The following is a 15247-nucleotide window of genomic DNA, read 5'->3' as shown; positions in this document are numbered from 1 at the left end:
CTGATCGTAGGTTACTTTCCGGAAAATAATTTTAAGCATTCATCCTTAATAGCTCTATTTATTTACACATCATTTAAACTATTCTTTATATCATATGAACCCCAATATGTACATGGAATACAAGTATTAAACAGTATGACAAGTAAATGGAACTAGAAATTATAATTTTTTTCCACATTCGACTTTGTAGATCCTGGCTTTGAACACAGAAAGGCTTGACTTCCATCTTCATTGTGGCCCAAAGACTAGTTACTCTCCAGATATTCATCTTCCCATTTATCTGTAGTAATAGAATCCCAGTTCTTATCTGGACATATCACTGACCAGCATAAAAAAAGGTGTTTCTCAGCTTCCCTGACCATGTTTATAAAGGGAGATGGCATGGCCACCTGATGAAAAGATGAATAGGTTGGAGAGCCATTTGTTGGGTGATTATCGCCTCAGGGATGAAGACGGGGAGACTGGGTCTCAGTTTATGGGACTGAGCCTCCAAACCAGCCCCAAGAATCTCCTCCAGCCTGTCATGTGAGAAAGTTTCCCCTCGGTTAAGCCACTGTTAATGACTGCCTTTATGCAAATTTTATGCAAACTAATACAATACGTATATGAACTGTGTATAGTATTTATAATATAGCTTTTGAATTTTTCATTTATTTTTTAACGGGTATTACATTCACTTGATATGAAACTCAACAGTAAGAAGATACACGGATAGTCATTAAGCAAATGAAAAAGTTTCACATCGTTAGTCAGGGTAGAAATAGAAATGAAAACCGCAATGAGATACCACTTTACACTCACTAAAGCGGCTAAAATTAAAAAGACAGACCATTCCAAATGTTGACTAGCATGTGGAGGAACTGGACCTCTCATACAATACTCATGGAAATGTAAAATGATGCAATCACTTTGGAAGACAGTTTGGCAGTTTCTTAAAAAATTAGCCATGTAATCTAGCCATTTTATTCAAAATATCCAAGAGCAATTTTAAAAACATATGTTTACTCAAAGGCTTGTACATGACTCCTTATAACAGCTTTTTAAAAATACCCCAAAGAGGGAAACAACCCAAAAGTACATCAACATGTGAAAAACAAATTGTGGCAATGCATGCAATGGAATACTGCTAGGCAATAAAACCAGAATATGGTATGGATACCTGCACCCACATGGATGAATCTCAAAATCACTCTCCTAAACAGAAAAAGCTGGACACCCAAAACTGCATACTCTGCGATTCCATTTATATACGTTTCTAGAAAATGCAACCTAATCTATAGTGACAAAAAGCAGATCAGTGGTTGCCTAGAGTTGAGGGTGGAGGGAAGATGGGAGGAATGGATGATAAAAGGGAATGAGAAAACTTCTGGAGGTGATGGAAATATTCACTAACTTGACTATGGTGATGGTTTCATGGATGTATGTATGTTGAGTTTTGAAATGAATTTTGACTCATGTACACTTTAAATATGTGCATTTTCTTGTAGATCATTTGTATCTCAATGAAGTTTTTAATTCAACAGATCTACAAGGATATTCCATGGCAAGTCTGCCTCCATCCCCAGCCCCAGCCATCCAGTTCACCCAAGGCCAGTTAATAGTTTATTGTTTTTAACTTATGAAAATGATAAGTATTGTTAGCATCACTCTGCAACTTTTTTTCCTCCTACAAGATTAGCTCTACTTGTGTTAATATGTGCAGTGTGTGGAATGGTGACCCACAAAAAGATATGCCCACATCCTAACCCCCATAACCTGTGAAGGTGATCTTATCTGGAAAGAAAGACTTCATAGATGTAATGGAGTTAAGGATCTTGAGAAGACAACAGCCTGGATTACCTGGATGAGCCCTAAATCAGTGACAAGTATCCTTACAAGAGAGAAAAGAGGAGAAACAGACATAGAGATATAGAAAAGAAGGCCATGTGACCACGGGGGCAGAGACTGAGTATTACGTCTACAAGCCAAGGAATGCCTGGAGCCACCAGAAGTGAGGAGAGAAGCAAGGAAGGGATTCTCCTTCACAGCTCCAGAAGAATCCAACCCTGCCAACACCTTGATTTTGGACTTCTGGCCTCGACAACTGCGAGAGAATAAATCATGAGTTAAAAAAAAAAAAAGCCTTTATTATCTCATATGGTTTGTATGAAGGAGCCCTAGTGGCACAGTGGCTAAGTGCTCACCTGCTAACCTGCAGTTTGAACCCACCAGCTGCACCCCGGGTCAAAGATGTGGCAGTCTGCTTCTGCAAAGATTTGCCGCCTGGAAAACCCTATGGACCTGTTCTGCTCTGTCCTATGGGGTCCCTGTGAGTCAGAATCGACTCCATGCAACTGGTGTTTTTTTTTTTTTTTTTTTAATGGTTAGTATGAGTCAAGAATTTGGGAGAATTTCTGTTGTTTTAAGCCGTGCAGTTTGTGGTCATTTGTTATGGCAGCCACAGGAAACGAATACAATACGTGTAGGCAGAGTTTGTTCCTTGGGCATACTAGATGTAGTTCTCTATAATTTTAATGTAACACATCTTATTTATGAGTTTTTTCCATTCACTCATTGAATCGTATTCACCAATCACCTGCTAGTTGCTGGTGCTGTTCTAGGTGCTGGGATACAGACGCAAGCCTGGTAAAGGCCCCACCCCTGTGGGGCTGACATTCCGGTGGGGGAGATGGACAATGACCAAATATAAAAATTCGGGACCTGAGAAATGTCAGGAAGAAAAATAAGGCAGGGGGAGGGGAGAGGGAGACAAAAATGTTGCTTTGGCTCGGGAGTGGGGACGAGGAGGCTCTCTGAGGAAGTGACATTTAAGCACAGACTTGAGTGAGGGAGCGGCCCTGTGGGGTTGGGGTAAGAGCAGGTCTTCTTGCTCATAAATGAGGCGGCAGGGAACGTCCTTGTTCTGATCTGTTGCGAGCTATGCGAAAGTTTTTCTGGAAGAAATTGTTGACCTTCTGGGTGTGACAGAAACAACAATACAAATATTCCATTGCTTCTCCCTCCTTTGTGGTTAAGCAGGACCACATGACTACCGTTGGCCAATGAAATGAGAGAGAAAGTGTCATGGGGCACTTCCAGGCGGAAGCATTAAAAACCGGTGCGGGAGTCCGTAGTCTTTCCTGCTGCCACAGCCACTCTGGAGGCTCGTGTTCAAGGTGGTGCAGCCTCTGTGGGACTAGGTCCTTGACTGACTGTGTGGCAGAGACACCCTGCTGATCTGTTGCGGACGTATAGTGTGGACGACCAGCTCAGGTGTTAGTCACTCACCTTTGGTGGCGGTATGCAGAACGACTTTGTCTTCCTGACTAGTACGTATGACAGGTACATTCCCCGTTTTACCAGATATTTGTAGGCTCTTTATCTCTTTCTGACCCTCCTTATCCGCGGTCATCATTGGCTTCTCTTCTACCCACCCCTCAGGTGTAAGTATTCCTCAAGAGTCTCCCTCTGTCTCGTTCTATTCTTCCCCTCCGCCTTCTCCCTTTCCTTCCCCGATTCTCTTCCTCCTATCCCTCCCCCTCCCCTTCTTTCTCCTTTTTTTTTTCTTCAGAGGTGATACATGTTTATTGAAGATCTGTAGAGTGCAAAAATATGAGGAAGAAAATGAAACTCCTATAATCCATAGTCACACATTTATGAATACGAACTTATGATGTATTTTTTAGTCCTTTTTTCTAGACACCCACATTCTCTCACACCCACAGATACTCATTTCAGTAGATTGAAATGATGTTATTTCACATCATATTATACAAAATGTATTTCCCCACATTAGAACTATTTTAAAATGTTATGTCTTATAATGACATAATGTGCCATTCCATTGAGCCGCATTCTTTCCTTGATGTATACTTTCTTCTTGGTTAATGTCATCCACAATGTGGCTTTAATTCTCACCTCTGTGGATATCCACCATATTAGTTAGAATTAGATTCAGCTTCAAAACACAGGACAAAGAAAAAGAAGAAGAAATAAAAGATAAACAGTGGCTTAAACAAGTGACATGTCTGCTTCTCACGTACAACAAGACTGGAGCTGGTCAGTCCAAGGGTGGCACAGTCTTCAATGGTATGCAGGATCCAGGTTGCTTCTATGTTATTGCTCCACCATGCAAGGCCTCTATTCCCAAATGTTGGGGATTGAATTATGTCCCCCCAAAATATGTATTGTAAATCCTAATCCCCCTGCTTGTGGTTTTAATCCAATTTAGAAATGGGTTGTCTTTGTTATATTGATGAGGCAGGATTCGTGTAGGGTGTATCTTGAGTCAATCTGTTTTGAGATATAAAAGAGATTAAACAACAGTTAAGAGAAACAGAGATGGGGGAAGAGACATGCCAAGCCACACAGAGATCGCTCAGTAGCAGAAGCTCAAAGAGACAAGGACCTTCCTCTGAGCCGAAAGAGAGAAAAAGCCTTCCGCTAGAGCCAGCATCTTGACTTCAGTCTTCTAGCTTCCTAAACTGTGAGAAAATAAACTTGTTTGTTAAAGCCACCAACTTGTGGTATTTGTGTTATAGCAGCACTGGATAACTAAGACAGAATTTGGTATCAGGAGCCTGGTGCTGCCCTAACAAATACCTAAAATGTGGAAGTGGTTTTGGAGTTGGGTAATGGGGGCAGGCTGGAAGAGTTTTAAGTTGCCTAATAGTAAAAGCCTAGATTGCCTTGAAGAGACTGTTGGTAGAATTATGGACATCAAAGGCAATTCTGGTGAGGGCTCATAAGGAAGTGAGGAGAGCTATGGAGTAAGTCTTTATCATCTTAGAGAATACATATGGTTCCAGCAAGAGAATGTTGCTAGAAATATGGACCTTAAATGTGCTTCTGGTGAGGATTTAAAAGAAAATGATGAACACGCACTTCAACAACGGGGAAGGGTGATGCTTTGAATCCAGTGGCAAAGAACTTGTCTGAATTATGTTCAAATGTTTGGTGGAAGGTAGAGCTTATAAGTGATGAACTTGAATATTTGGCTGATGAGATTTCTAAGCAAGATCTTAAAGGGGCTGCATGGTTTCTTATTGCCACTTTCAATAAAATGTGAGAAGAAAGAAATAGACTTAAAAATGAACTGTGAAAAATAAGAACAAAGCTTAAAGATTTGGAAAATTCTGTTGTAAAAACTAAGGACACATGTCCTAGAATTTTCACCGAGGAGGTAGCTACACAATCTTTTGTTAAAGAGATTAAGCCCATGACTGATGGGTTAACCAACTATCACAACCAAAAACCATTAGCTTAGACTAAATGGGACAAAGAATGAAAGGAGAGAACATGCTGTCTACCTCTCGAAATTCTACAGGCAGGAAATGGACCAAAAGAGCTACATCTCTTGTCCTTCAAGAAAAGAAAGGACAACCCCTGGAGCAGCATGGAGATCAGCAGAACTGTTGGAAGGAGCACGGGAAGCAGGGCCTTCTCGGTTTCAAAGGGTGGGGCCATAGCCTCCTGTGTTTCAGAGTTGGATCTTCCCCAACTTGGTTCCAGAGTGTAGGTCTGCCATTAAGGTGTACCAGGGGGATGGAGCCACTGCCCAAAGCTGAGGAGGTGGAGCTACCATACCCAAGTGACAGAAGAACCGCGCCGAGGGGTTGGGGTCACCACTCAGATGGACTAAGAGAATGGGGCCGCCTAAAGCCAAGGGAACAGAGTTGCCATCCCAGAGGGCCTGGATGGCAGATCTGAAGCCCAGGGCTAGGGGCCTCCACCCAGAATCCAGAGGGCATGGCCACACCCAAAGCCTGGAGGCAGGGCCATGGCCAAGATGGTCTTAGAAAAGAGAGGATTATTTTCAAGCCTTGAGAGCTAATGTGATTTGTTCTGCTGGGTTTTGGACTTACTCGGTGCCCATTATCCCTTCTTTTCCTCCAATTTCTCCCATTTTTAAGTGAAATGTCTCCCTTGTTCCTGTTCCACCATTGTACTTTGGAAACATAACTTGTATTCTAGTTTTCACAGTTCACAGATGAAAAGAAATTTTGCCCCAAGATATAATACACCTAAAATCTTACCCATATTTGATTTAGATGTTTCAGAAGATGAGATTTTGGACTTGGAGTTGATTTAAGTCTTTTGGGATGATGTGATGGGGTAAATGTGTTTTGCATGTGGAAAGGACATAAATATTGAGGGGCCAAAGAATGGAATGTTATGGATCGAATTGTGTCCCCCAGAAATAAGTGTTGTAAATCTTAACCCCTATGACTGTGGTTATAGTCCCATTCGGGAATGGGTTGTCTTTGTTATGAGGCGGGATTAGTGTAGGGTATATCTTGAGTCAGTCTCTTTAGAGATATAAAAAAGATTAAACACATAAGTGAGAGAAGTAGAGATGGGTGAAGAGACATGCCAACCCATATGTAGATTGCCAAGGAGCAGAAGCTCAAGGAGACAAGGACCTTCTTCCAAGCCAACAGAGGGGGAAAGCCTTCCCCTAGAGCCATCACCCTGAATTCAGGGCTGTGCTGGATTGGGCAGGGCTGGACAGAGCTGGGCTCGGCTGGGCAGAACAGGGCTAGACAACGCAGGGCAGGGCTGGACTGGGCAGAACAATACAGGGGAGGGCTGGGCTAGGCAGGGCTGGACAGAGCTGAGCTGGGCTGGGAAAGGCTGAACTTGGTAGTGCAGGACAGGAAAGGCCTAGACAAGGCAGGGAAGCTCAGGTCTGGAGTGGGCCTGGCTGGGCTAGACAAGGCAGGGCAGGGCTGAGTAGAGGGAGGGAAAGAAGTTTGTTCCAGGAAGATAAGGCCAGTGTGTTCTTTACAGGAGCAGTAGCTAGGTTCCTAGCCCATCAGTACATTCCATCCCTCTGGCTACAGGGACTGGTTCAGGGATCGACACATGACCAAAGCTAGGCCAATGAAATTCAAACTGGGGCATTCGGCTGTATAGAAACCAGGGATGCGTGCATGTCACTGCTGGGGCCATCTTGGCACAACATAAGCTGAGAGGCAGAGAGAGAATCCATCTGGAGAACATCATTGAGCCTCTGGATCCAGCTATGCGTGAAGGACACATTCCTCAACTTTTTAGTTCATGAGCCAATAAATGCCCTTGTTCTCATTCGCTAGTTTGGTTTGGGTTCTTTGACCTTCACAACTGGCAGAGGCCTGCCAGAAACTCAAACAGCCTGGTTCTTACTGCTGCCTCCCTGGACTAGGACTGCTACAGTAGTTCAGCCTCCTTGGGGCTAGCCTCATTATTCTGCTGGGAAGACTGAGGGGATTCTATCCAACCTCTGAGCTAGAGGCCATTGGTCCCATGTGGAGAAGTTGGAATGGAGCTTTAGTCTCTTCTGGTGGAAACTAAGACCTGCCTCTTGTCCCATCCATGGCGGGGGAGGGGGGACCACCCTCAGGAGGCCACACGTCCTGGGAAACGTGAGCAAACAACCCCCTCTCTGGACCTAACTTTCCTCCTTCATGGATGGGGTGAATAATACAGGCTTTCAAGGATCCTCAACACCCTCTCTCTCCATCACTTCTCCCATGGTCTCAGTCCCTCCATATTCACCCTCATCCTCATACGCTGAACCTCCGATCCCATTTCCATCACCCTGACATCTTTCATTGCCACCTCCCCCCATGGTTTGATTCCATAACCATCAACCCCATGACCCACAGTAGCAGGTGCTGTCTGTAACCTGCCTTGCACCCTTGGGCCTCACTATTGGGGCACACCTGGCCTACCTCCAACTTCAGGTATCTGCATCTCTTTGGGACTGGAATCTGCTCTACTCAAAGTGCTCAGGAGCAGCCCAACCAATAACTGATGGGCTGGCATTGGATCAATACCTCAGCTCCCTGACCCCTCAGGTAGAATGACTCTGAGGTGCATGTTCTATGCTGTCTGTCAAGGCTCCCCAGTGGGATTAAGCCCTGGTTGTCCACGGTGGGAATTTGCTTTATAACTAGAGTGAGCAACCATTGATTTGCTCAGGACTAAAGGGTTTCTTGGTGGCACAGTGGTTAAGAGCTATGGAGAGCTACAGCTGTTAACCAAAAGGGTCAACAGTTTTCAAATCCACCAGCCACTCCTTGGAAACTCTATGGGGTAGTTCTACTCTGTCCTATAGGGTTGCTATGAGTTGGAATCAACTCGACGGCAATGGGTTTGGTTTTTTCGTTTTTAAGGGGCTTCTGGGAATGTGGAAACCCTGGTGGTGCACTGGGTAAGTGCTACAGCTGCTAAGCAAAGAGTCGGCAATTTGAATCCACCAGGTGCACCTTTGAAACTCTATGGGGCAGTTCTATTCTGTCCTATAGGGTCGCTATGAGTCGGAATCGACTCGACGGCACTGGGTTTGTTTTTTTTTTTCCCCTAAGGATGTGGGATTTTGAGTGATAAAACCAGAAAATTCCAGGCGAACTGTGACAAGCTGATTACCATTTTGATATTGATAACTCACCAGTTTATTGCCTGGCCTCCGTCTCCTGTAGCACTCCCCTGCTCCCCTATAGGTGCTTTCTCCAAGATCAACTCACGCAATCCTTGTCTCAAGCTCTGTTTCTGGGGGACCTTGACCTCAATCCAGCCCACTGCCCTGCCCCACCCCGCCCTGGCCTGCCCCACCCTGCACCAGCCACTCCCAAGCGTGGCTCTCATGAGGTGCTAGTGCAGTTCTTAACAATTCCTACGCATCACCTCATTTTGCTCTTATGACAGGCCTTTGAGGGAGCATCATCTGTTCTCCCAGTTTTACGTGTGCGAAAGCTGAGGTTCAGGCAGGGAAGTCACCCCAGTGGTAGGTGGCACAGCTGGGGGATTTAAACTGGCAAAGGCTGTGCTTCCTGGCGCACTGCTCACATCATCATTCTGGATGCTGAGGGCCTGGGACGTGCCAAGCATGGTCCTGCACACTCCAGATGCATTGTGTCCTTTAATCCTACTACACTCCTGGAAGGTGAGTACAGCCATTACCCCACTGGTTGGAGAGGGACGCCGAGGCCAAAGAGGTGGCAGGGTTCACACCCAGGCAGGCTGGCACCGAGCTCATAACCTTAACCACCATGCTGGTGCCTTCATACATGTAATTTCCCTCCCAGCGGCCACAGCCATTTGAGGAGGGGGGACTCTGGCTGCCAGCAAGGCCAGCTGGCAAAGTGGAGGAGGGCCCGGATGGTAGGCCTGGCCAAGAGACCCCAGGCTGGCATCTGGGCTGGCAGGCTGAGCCCAGGCCTCCCTGGACCCCTCACTGCCAGCTCCTGCCCCTGAGAGACTCTCCTGTGCTCTGAAACTTCCCCCACTCCTCCATCCCCAATCCTTCTCCTGTGGTCAGCTCAAATACCAGACAGGGCGAATCTCAGCTTTTCCCCAAACATTCCTTGTTCCTGTGGCCCAGCCCAGGCTGGCTGAGGTTATGCAAGCAGGAGCTGGGGGTGGGGGTGTTGAGGAGAGCTGTGAGGCCGGGCTGGCCTGTCCTTACCACTCTATTCGGCCGCCTGCCTGGCCTCCCCAGGGCGGGGCAGGGGTAGACCAGCCCCTTGAGCCCTTGGGAAAACAGGCCAGGGGGTGGGGTGTGCTGAGAGATGGGGGCAGTGGTGGCCACGGCAGAAGCTCCAGGAGGTGACCGCCTGGTTTCCATTAGGGAGCCCTAGTGGGCAGTTCAGGCAAGACGCAGAGCTGGGGCCGGCTATGGTAAGGGGGGGAGGGACTGAAGGTGGGGCTTGCCCCCCCAGCTCTGCCAGCTTGCTCTTGGCACCCATGCCTGCCCCCCCCAGGCCCTCCCCTGATTCGGGATGCTACCGTCGCCATGGCAACCCACTGCCCAGCCAGGGGCCTGCTGACCCGTCCCTCTGCTTCCAGTGGCTGATCCTGCTGCTGCTCCTGATGTGGCTGGGCCCCCCAGTGGCCCCCGGCATGGAGGACGCTGCCTTCCCCCACTTAGGGGAGAGCTCGCAGCCCTTGCCCCGGCCTTGCCCCCCACGCTGCTCCTGCGCCCGTGCAGACACCGTGGACTGCGCTGGCCTGGACCTGCAAGTGTTCCCAGACAACATCACCAGGACGGCTCAGCACCTCTCTCTGCAGGTGGGCCTGGGCACAGGAGAGTGGGGCCCGGCATGCAAGGCATGGGGCACAGGGTGCTGGGGTGCAGGGGTGCATTGACAGGGCTAAGGGAAAAAGGTTGACCGTGAAGGTCTGGGAAGCAATGGAATTCAGTGTTGGTGACAGTGTTGGGGTCTGTGTGGGAGGTGAGAACTGTCGGGATAGAGATAGGGGAAGTGATAGAGATTGGGGTGAACTGTGGGGGTGATGGGGTGTTGGAGTCCACATCTTGGTGGGTATGAGGTTGTTTGGGGTCAGGGTGATCAGGATTGAGGTCAACTGTGTGGTGGTTGGTTGTTGGGGTCAACATCTTGGTGGTTATGGGGTTGTTTGAGGTCAAGGTACTAGACTTTGGGGTCAACTGAGGGGTTGATGGGGTGTTGGACTCCATGTCTCGATGGTTATGGGTTTGAGATCAGGGCAGTTATGGGGTTGTTTGGGGTTGCAGTGTTGGGAATTGGGGTTGACCGTGATTGGTGGTGGTGGCATGTTGGGATCCAAGTACTGAAGGTTGTGGGTTTGTTTGGGGCTAGGTTGACAAGGCATTTGGGGTTGACTGTGGGAGTGATGGGTGTTGGGGGTCCATGTGTTGGTGCTTATGGGGTTGTTTGGGATCGGGGTAATGGGTGTTAGGGGTTGTGGTGGGGTGATGGGATGTTGGGGCCTGGCTTGTTTGGGCTGATGGGGAGTTGAGAGTGAGGGCTTATCGAGGGCGATGGGTTATGGGATCAGGCGTATGAATGCCCGACTCCTGTCTCGTAGAATAACCAGCTCCAGGAGCTCCCCTACAACGAGCTGTCACGCCTCAGTGGCCTGCGGACCCTCAGTCTGCACAATAACCTCATCTCCTCTGAGGGTGAGGGGACAGGGGAACAGGAGGTGGCACCTCCCCAGCATGTGGGGGACAGGAGGTTCCAGCGTCCCTCTCCCTCCCCAGCCCCGGTCTGTGGGCAGTTCTGTGGCTGACTTCTCAGAAGTGCCCTTTGCTGAGTAGGGTGGAAACTCAGGGGCTGGTGGGGGGGGGGAGTGTGGGTTTTCAGCAGGGACGGGGCGGGGGCAGGGGCAGCACAGGCTGGGAGTGACAGAGGAGCTTCTACCAGCATTCAGCTAGAGCCCTGGGGCAGCTGGGAGCATTGGCGCAGCCCCCCAGCCCCACCAGGCCCAGGGTTCCCTCACTAGCCCCCACCTCCAGGCCTGCCTGATGAAGCCTTTGAGTCCCTCACCCAGCTGCAGCACATCTATGTTGCCCACAACAAGGTGAGCTCCCCTATCCCCTGGGGCCAAGCCCAGAGAGGGCATATCCTGGCCTGGGGTCACACAGCGTGACCTGTGGAGGCTGAGGGGCACCAAGACCAGTGGGCTGTGCTCCCGCAGCTATCGGTGGCCCCCCAGTTTCTGCCCCGCTCCCTCCGTGTTGCGGATCTGGCCGCCAACCAAATGACAGAGATCTTCCCACTCACCTTTGGGGAGAAGCCGGAGCTCAGGTAGCCCCTGGCCCAGCCCAGGACCCCAGGCTTCAGATAACCTCTGGGATCATGGCCCCACCCTGGGGGGCCCTGCCCTGAGGATCTGAGGGGGGGCCCACCCTGGGAGTCTGAGGAGGAGGTCTGAGGAGGCCCTGCCCTGGGAATCTGAGGAAGGCATGGCCCCACCCTGTGGGATCTGAGGAGAGCCCTGTATGCTCTGTCCTGGAGAACTCTAGCCTGAGGAGGAGACAGCGCGCAAGCACACACTTGCACTCACACTCATACCCTGAAGGAGGCCCTGGGCTGGAGTGGGGACTGGAGTGTGGGTAGCGGGAGGTAAGGTAGGCTGGTGGCTGGAGCCTGGCTTCCCTCAGGTCTGTATACCTGCACAACAATCAGCTGAGCAACGCGGGCCTGCCGCCTGACGCCTTCCTCGGCTCTGAGGCCATCACTACCCTCAGCCTCTCGGGCAACCGGCTCAGCTACCTGCCGCCCAGCCTGCCGCCCTCACTGGAGCGGCTCCACCTGCAGGTGCAACCCGGGGGCAGGGGGCCCTTCCTCACACTCCCCACTTGGCTCCGGGGCTCATAGCATATTTAACGACAGTGACATCCAGGCACGGTGCTCAGCACTTTATTAGTGCAAAAGTAAGCGGACATACACATTCTGAAGTTCTCCCCTGATGAAAACCAGGCCTGTATTTCCAACTCAGGTTCCTTGTGATCCCTCCCCACTTCCCCTCCTTCACCTTGCCCTTGGCTGTCCCCTTCTGTCCACCCTCTCTTGGAGTCCTCTCTGCCTCCTCACTTGGCCCCCTGTAAACATTATCCTTCCAATCATCCCCTGGAATTCCAGCAGTCAGAATTACCACTCTCTTCCACTGAGCACCTCGCTAAAGACAAGCTCCATGATACTGACTCCAGAGCCTTCCATGGCTCCCGAATGCCCTGTCTCAGCCCTTCAGTTTTACTCTCTCCCCTACTCCCCAGGACAACCTCATCTCCAAGGTGCCTCGAGGAGCCCTGAGCCGCCAGACCCAGCTCCGTGAGCTCTACCTTCAGCACAACCGGCTGACCGACAGTGGCCTGGATAATACCACCTTCAGGTGGGCCCTGGGGCAGGCTGGGGGCAAGGATCCAGAGGTCAGGACCCTGTACCCTCAGGCTCCCTCCCTTGTGTGACTCCTAGCCCAGACTCATTTGGTGAGCCCCTACTGTGTGCCAGGCTTGTAGTGTCCTTTGTTCCCAGTCACCCTGTGACACGGTTGTCAGAGCCACCATTCGGAGAGGTTCATCCCCACATCTAAGCCTTGGGCCACAATCTGCCCTGGTTACCCTGAGTTTGTCTTCTGCCAACATCTGCTGAGTCACCACCCCCAAGTTGAAATCTGCAGCTTAGATCTGTCTCAGGACCACGCCCCAACCTACCCTTCCAGAGAATCAGCCCGCCCCCACTTTTGGGTGCTGAGCCCAACACCAGGCCCTCTCTCCTGCCAGCAAGCTGTACAGCCTTGAGTACCTGGACCTGTCCCACAACCAGTTGGCCGAGGTGCCCACCGGCCTCCCCCAGGCCCTGGCCATCCTGCACCTGGGCCGCAACCGCATCTGGCGGGTGGAGGGGGCCCGGCTGCAGGGAGCACGGGGCCTGCGCTATCTGCTGCTGCAGCACAATGCGCTGGGGCGCACGGGGCTGCCCCCGGGGGCTCTGCGGCCGCTGCGGTGCCTGCACACACTGCACCTGTATGGCAATGGGTTGGACCGCGTGCCCCTGGAGCTGCCCCGCCACCTGCGGGCCCTGGTGCTGTCCCACAACCAAGTGGCCACACTGGGTGCCCGCGACCTGGCTGCCATGCGAGGGCTGGCTGAGCTCAACCTGGCCTACAACCGCCTAGTCAGTGCCCGCATCCACCACCGGGCCTTCCGCCCACTGAGTGCCCTGCACAGCCTTGACCTGGCTGGCAACCAGCTGACCCAGCTGCCTGTCGGCCTGCCCTCCAGCCTCCATGCCCTGCGACTTCAGCGCAACCAGCTGCGGGCCCTTGAGCCCGAGTCTTTGGCCGGCCTGGACCAGCTGCAGGAACTCAGCCTGGCCCACAACCGGCTCCGGGTCGGCAACATCGAGCCTGGCACCTGGCACGAGCTGCAAGCCCTGAAGGTCAGGATGGCGGTAGGAACACTGTGCAGCCCCTCCACCTGCCCAGACCCTGCAGCTCCCAGGCCCTGCGATATCCTAAAGAAGCTCTACTGGGTGCCAGCCGTGGGGTGAATGAGACAGCCCCGGCCTCCAGGCCTTTGTTCACGCTGTCCCCTGGTGCCTAGTCCAGTGGGCACTGCTGTCTCTAGCTTTTTCTGACCAAACTGATCAAATGAGAGTCACGTTGCCATTGCCTGTCAATTCCATAGAGTTCTGGTGCTCCTCTGGTGCCAGGCCCTGGTCTAGGCCCTGCAGAGTTGCCAGGTACAGGTCCTGTCCTGTTAGGATGAGGAGTAAACCATTGAGGGTGTGAAAAGGCACTATCTCTGCAATGACTCCAGAGCAGGGCTGAACTGAGGAGGGACTTGGTTACCTCTGTGGAGGGGCCAAATTTGGCAGCCACAGAAGGGGATGGAGGGAAGGGGGTAGAGAGCCAGGCTGGGCATGGAGGGCCCAGGAGAGGCTTGGGGCCACCATGTGCCATCTTGCCTCCTCACCAGGTGCTGGACCTCAGCCACAACGAGCTGTCCTTTGTGCCACCAGACCTGCCCGAGGCCCTAGAAGAGCTGCACCTGCAGGGCAACCGGATTGGCCACGTGGGCCCCGAGGCCTTCGCCAGCACGCCGCGCCTGCGCGCCCTCTTCCTCAGGTGCCCCGGGGAGCCAGCTGGGCAGGGAAGGGCCTGGGCAGTGGTGGTGGGTCATGGGGTTTGTGGCCCCAACCAGCCCTCACACCCACCTCTCTGTCAAGGGCCAACAGGCTTCACATGACGAGCATTGCACCTGAGGCCTTCCTGGGCCTCCCACACCTTCGAGTGGTAGACACAGCGGGTAACCCGGAACAGGTCCTTGTCCGGCTGCAGCCCACGGCCCCACGTCGACCCCGGGCAGGTGGCCCCTGAGCCCCTGGGGCTCCTCTGGGCCACGGACTGACAAGACAAGACCCACCTGGGGCCTCCGCCTGGCTCTACCAGGCCTCAGGGACTGGGGCTCAGCCTGATGGGGGTGGGGTGCTGCCTCCACACAGTGAGCTGGGGGATGGCTGAAGAGCACACAGGACTCACTCCAAGTGTGTGTCCCCCACGCAGAAGATGACAATAAAGCCTAAGCCTTTGGGGTGCTCATACGGGCCAGGCGTCCTTCCAGGGCTATGCCCACTGGCTCCTCACAATCCTCGCTACAAGGGCTTTCACCACTCCTGTGTGAAACTGGGGATACTGAGGCTCTGGAGTGCTAAGTGGATCTGGTAATTTGTTTCAGGCCCTGGAGCCAGCAAGTAGCAGAGCTAGAATCTGAGGCTGGTGGGTGCGTGTCCTCCTGACCCACCCACACATACAGGCCCCAGGGGCCCCATGTGCTGGCATAGCCTATGTCACACTGTGGGGCTACCACCTGCCAACCTGCCACCCAGAAAACCAAACCCATTACCATTGAGTTGATTCCAACTCATGGTGACGCCACGCATGTCAGAGTGGAACTGCTCTGTAAGGTTTTCTTGGCTATAATTTATGGAAGCATATTGCCAGGACTTTCTTCCTTGGT

At 51.7% G+C, this 15247-nt stretch overlaps 1 protein-coding gene across 2 annotated transcripts; it reads left to right on the top strand.

Annotated features, from left to right (window-relative positions):
• Positions 1-2450: 2450 nt before the first annotated feature.
• PODNL1 (podocan like 1) lies at positions 2451-15232 on the top strand. 2 transcript variants are annotated; one of them, XM_064280790.1, is made up of 10 exons: positions 2451-9639; positions 9808-10029; positions 10810-10903; positions 11240-11304; positions 11422-11531; positions 11888-12044; positions 12503-12618; positions 13010-13667; positions 14207-14355; positions 14457-15232. In XM_064280790.1, exons 1-10 carry the CDS (start codon positions 9637-9639, stop codon positions 14605-14607), a joined length of 1725 nt encoding a protein of 574 aa, XP_064136860.1. In that variant the 5' UTR covers positions 2451-9636; the 3' UTR covers positions 14608-15232. The 2 variants fall into 2 exon arrangements, with proteins under 2 accessions (XP_064136860.1, XP_064136859.1); XM_064280789.1 differs by lacking the exon at positions 2451-9639 and having other exon boundaries at positions 9657-10029; positions 14457-14607.
• The last annotated feature ends 15 nt before the right edge of the window (positions 15233-15247 follow it).

This window comes from Loxodonta africana, chromosome 3 (genome assembly GCF_030014295.1).
Source record: "Loxodonta africana isolate mLoxAfr1 chromosome 3, mLoxAfr1.hap2, whole genome shotgun sequence".
Taxonomy (NCBI): Eukaryota; Metazoa; Chordata; class Mammalia; order Proboscidea; family Elephantidae; genus Loxodonta; species Loxodonta africana.
This window is presented reverse-complemented; position numbering and strand designations above follow the sequence as displayed.

Excerpts from the sequence above, each read along its gene's own strand:
- PODNL1 (XM_064280789.1), top strand. The coding sequence starts at position 9,706 with ATGCCTGCCCCCCCCAGGCCCTCCCCTGATTCGGGATGCTACCGTCGC. Across the intron at positions 11,532-11,887 it reads GGGGAGAAGCCGGAGCTCAG|GTCTGTATACCTGCACAACA; the intron begins GTAGCCCCTGGC and ends GGCTTCCCTCAG. Across the intron at positions 13,668-14,206 it reads ACGAGCTGCAAGCCCTGAAG|GTGCTGGACCTCAGCCACAA; the intron begins GTCAGGATGGCG and ends CCTCCTCACCAG.